The 4973-nt window shown below is 45.1% G+C and overlaps 1 protein-coding gene across 1 annotated transcript; it reads left to right on the forward strand.

Moving 5' to 3' along the window:
• Positions 1-148: 148 nt before the first annotated feature.
• Positions 149-3201, forward strand: LOC124029958 (zinc finger protein 385D-like; the record flags this gene model as incomplete). Its single annotated transcript, XM_046341490.1, has 3 exons — positions 149-238; positions 1686-1781; positions 2998-3201. Coding segments are annotated over 3 exons (390 nt in total), but the record flags the coding sequence as incomplete, so codon positions are not given.
• Positions 3202-4973: the final 1772 nt, after the last annotated feature.

The following is a 4973-nucleotide window of genomic DNA, read 5'->3' on the forward strand; positions in this document are numbered from 1 at the left end:
TACAACTCGAACAGGTTAGTTATATAGTGTATGTCAACCGAGACACAACTCAAACAGGTTAGTTATATAGTGTATGTCAACTCCGAGACACAACTCAAGCAGGTAAGTTATACAGTGTATGTCAACTCCAAGGACACAACTCGAACAGGTTAGTTATATAGTGTATGTCAACTCCGAGACACAACTCAAACAGGTTAGTTATATAGTGTATGTCAACTCCGAGACACAACTCAAACAGGTTAGTTATATAGTGTATGGCAACTGCGAGACACAACTGAAACAGGAGAGTGAAATACAGGTTAAGTTTAACAGCATACAAAGAAACACAAAACAAATCATCTCTTTCTCTCTCTCTCAAGTTCCAAGCTGCTTCATTGGCCTGAAAAACATTGTGTCAATAGTGCCAAAGCAACAATGTATACAATATACTTCTCTCTCTCTCTCTCTCTCTCTCTCTCTCTCTCTCTCTCTCTCTCTCTCTCTCTCTCTCTCTCTCTCTCTCTCTCTCTCTCTCTCTCTCTCTCTCTCTCTCTCAATGGGTTTATTGACATGGGAACGTGTTTTTACATTGCCAAAGCAAGTGAAATAGATAATAAACAAAAGGAAAATAAACAGTCAAAAGTTATTTATTTATCCTTTATTTAACTACGCAAGTCAGTTAAGAACAAATTCTTATTACAAAGATGGCCTACACCGACCAAGCTCGGACGATGCTGGGCCAATTGTGCTCCGCCCTATGGGACTCCCAATCACGGTCGGTTGTGATACAGTCTGGTTTTGAACCAGGTTGTCTGTAGACGCTCCAGTACTGAGATGCAGTGTCTTAGACCGCTGCACCACTTGGGAGCCCACTTGGGAGCAGCACCACAACACTTGGGAGCCCACTTGGGGCAGCACCGTGCCACTTGGGAGCCCACTTGGGAGCAACACCCTCACCACTTGGGAGCCCACTTGGGAGCAGCACCTCACCACTTGGGAGCCCACTTGGGAGCAGCACCTCACCACTTGGGAGCCCACTTGGGAGCAGCACCTCACCACTTGGGAGCCCACTTGGGAGCAGCAGCCGCGCCACTTAGGAGCCCATTTGGGAGCAGCACCGCACCACTTAGGAGCCCACTTGGGAGCAGCACCGCGCCACTTAGGAGCCCATTTGGGAGCAGCACCGCACCACTTGGGAGCCCACTTGGGAGCAGCACCGTGCCTCTTGGGAGCCCATTAAAAGTAAACATTTACACCTCACAAAATTTCTAAGAAATAGAGACATTTCAAATGTCATACTATGGCTATATACAGTGTTAAAGTTAAAGTACGTAAGGGAAAATAAATGTACTTTTATTGTGGCAACAGGTCACAAATGTTTACGTTGTGATGGCACACTAGTGTACAAATGGGAGTTTTACAAAATTGGTTTTGTTTTCAAATTCTTTGTGGATCTGTGTAATCTGGATGGAAATATGTGTCTCTATTATGGTCATACATTTGCCAGGAGGTTAGGAAGTGCAGCTCAGTTTCCACCACTCATTTTGTGGGCAGTGTGCACATAGCCGGTCTTCTCTTGAGAGCCAGGTCTGCCTACGGCGGCCTTTCTCAATAGCAAGGCTATGCTCACCGAGTCTGTACATAGTCAAAGCTTTCCTTAAGTTTGGGTCTCTCTCTGTGTCTGTCTCTGTCTCCCATCTCCTCAGCACATCAAAAGTAGAAGACATAAAGACCGAGTAGCAGGGAAGCCAGCCAAGCCCAAGTTCAGCCCGTATGGTCTACCACCCCAACGCAACCAGTCAGTGAGTACCTCATTATTGTATTATGAAATCATATCAAATTGTATTGTATTTGTCACATGCACCGAATACAACAGTACCTTACTGTGAAATCCTTACTTACTAGCCCTTAACCAACAATGCAGTTCAAGAAATAGAGTTAAGAAAATATTGACTAAATAAAGAAAAGTTTTAAAAATCAGATCAAATTAAAAAGTAACACAAAAAAATTACATAACAATAACGGGCTATATACAGGGGTACCGGCATCGAGTCAATGTGCAGGGGTAGAGGTTAGATGAGGTCATTTGTAAAGTGACTATGCATAGATAATAAACAGAGATTAGCAGCAATGTAAAAACAGGGAGGGGGTTAATGTAAATAGTCCGGGTGGCCATTTGATTAATTGTTCAGCAGTCTTATGGCTTGGGGGTAGAAGCTGTTAAGGAGTCTTTTGGACATAGACTTGGCGCTCCGGTACCGCTTGCCGTGCGATAGCAGAGAGAACAGTCTATGACTTGGGTGACTGGAGTCTTTGACAATTTTTTGGTTTTGGGCCTTCCTCTGACACCACCGAGTAAACAGGTCTTGGATGTCAGGAAGCTTGGCCCCAGTGATGTACTGGGCTGTACACACTACCCTCTGAATCGCCTTATGGTCAGATGCCGAGCAGTTGCCATACCAGGTGGTGATGCTACCAGTCAGGATGCTCTCGATGGTGCAGCTGTAGAACTTTTTGAAGATCTGTGGACCCATGCGAAATCTCCTGTGGGGGAAAAGGTGTTGTCGTGCCCTCTTCACAACTGTCTTGGTGTGTTTGGACCATGATAGTTTGTTGGTGATGTGGACACCAAGGAACTTTAAACTCTCGTCCCGTTCCACTTCAGCCCCATTGATGTTAATGGGGGCCGGTTCAGCCCTCCTTTTCCTATAGTCCACGATCGGCTCCTTTGTCTTGCTCACATTGAGGAAGAGGTTGTTGTCCTGGCACCACACTGACAGGTCTCTGACCTCCTCCCTATAGGCTGTCTCATCGTTGTCGGTGATCAGGCCTACCACTGTTGTGTTGTCAGAAAACGTAATGATGGTGTTAGAGTCGTGCCTGGCCGTGCAGTCGTGGCAGTACTTTACTGGAGGTTTTGTTGTGGACTGATTGTGGAACGTGTGATAGCTGTATGGTGGTGATCACATTGTAGAACAGTTGTAGAAAGATTTTGATCATGTTGTTTTTGGTTTCCAGGTTGGGATCACTCTGAGGAAGGAGCAGGACGTGGCGAAGCCTCTCGCCTCGTGCCTCTTACAGCGCCATCTCTCCCTTGCTGCTGCTGCTGCCATGGCAACCCTGTCCCCGTTTCATTTACGCCCTGCCCCTATACCTGGCCCTGCCATCTTTCAGATTCAGGCCCTCCCCAGACCTTGTTACATCCTGCCCCAGGACCTTTCCGTACGGCACATACATCAGTTCTGTTCTCACCGTACTGACCCAGACCTGCACCAGACTTGGCCTATACCTGACCCTGACCCAGACCCGTATCAGATGGACCAAAACCCAACAGAACCTGTGGGACCAGTGCAGACAAATTGTGGTCTGGAAAGTGTGTATGTGTGTGTTTGTGTAAGTGTGTGTGCATTTGTCATGTGTGTGTGTTTGTCAAGAAATATGAGTATTGTTTTTCAATAAAGAATATGTTGCTGGCTGTGATGTTGTGGAGGTCTATTTTTTAAGAAAAATCCCATCCATCCTTGTTTACGGAATCCCATCCATCCTTGTTTACGGAATCCCATCCATCCTTGTTTACGGAATCCCATCCATCCTTGTTTACAGAATCCCATCCATCCTTGTTTACGGAATCCCATCCGTCCTTGTTTATGGAATCCCATCCGTCCTTGTTTACGGAATCCCATGCGTCCTTGTTTATGGAATCCCATCCGTCCTTGTTTACGGAATCCCATCCGTCCTTGTTTATGGAATCCCATCCGTCCTTGTTTATGGAATCCCATCCGTCCTTGTTTACGGAATCCCATCCGTCCTTGTTTACAAACACTGGAAAGTGAGATGTAATCTACATCTCGATTAGGCTGATAGAAATATTTATTATTTAGTTGAATGATGTTTGATTTGAACGTCATTATTTCTATATAGCCTACACTTTCTCATTGTGAACTTCTAACCCGAGTGGGACGGGTGTGGCTTTGTGACAATGATCAAAAGAACGGATTTGACAGCTCCAACGCAGTTCCACCTCCGACATAACAAAAACATCAGCTATGCGGGTGTCGGCTATCGCCAGTTAATTAACACTTCATCTGATTGAATCTAGGCCAAAGTCAGCAACAAATAGAGCCAGAGGCAGACAACCAGAGACACAGACAGAAGCACATCCTCAACCCATACCTCAGTGAGTAGAGAAGCCATCTGAACCTTCTGCTACTAAAGCTACCTTACAGTCTGACGCTAATCCCTTTTGGATCCCATTCAAGAATTTCTCAAAAACTGAAATAAATTAAGAGATCCTTCATTTGGCTTCAAACGAGGGGGCCTTCATCAATGATTTATTACTTAGAGTACAGATAATCCCCCTGCCTTAACTCCTTCAGATAAATCACAACAGGAATGTGCTCCTTGACCGTGACTTTATTGTCTGGGAAATGTTTCTGTGCACAGAGGACTCCATGCCCCAAGCATCTCTGTAGAGTTACATTTTATCAGACATATGCTGTTAAATCTAATGTTTTGGTGGGAGATAGTCTTTAAGAAGGGTCAACCTCCATCAAATACAACTATTCGATGATGACAACCTTAAATGGGGGGGAGGGGGGGGCTGGAAGTTGTGTGCATTGTGACTAATACATGGCTAGGGTTGCAAAGCTAACAGAAAATCTATCTCAATCTATCAGAACTTTTATCATTTATACTTCAATAACTTACTTTAAAAAAATTGATATGCGGTATTGATATCTGTTTCCATATTTTCTAGTAGATAGACCATATGATTCAAGAGAAAATAGCCTAATTAATGAAAAAGACACACACAACCCCACACACACACACCACACCACACCACAGACACCACAGACACCACAAACACACACACACACACTACACCACACCACACACACACCACGCACCACACATCACACATGCACCACACACACCACACCACCCATACACACACACCACACCACCCATACACACACACACACACACCACACACA

This window comes from Oncorhynchus gorbuscha, unplaced genomic scaffold, assembly GCF_021184085.1.
Source record: "Oncorhynchus gorbuscha isolate QuinsamMale2020 ecotype Even-year unplaced genomic scaffold, OgorEven_v1.0 Un_scaffold_8402, whole genome shotgun sequence".
Taxonomy (NCBI): Eukaryota; Metazoa; Chordata; class Actinopteri; order Salmoniformes; family Salmonidae; genus Oncorhynchus; species Oncorhynchus gorbuscha.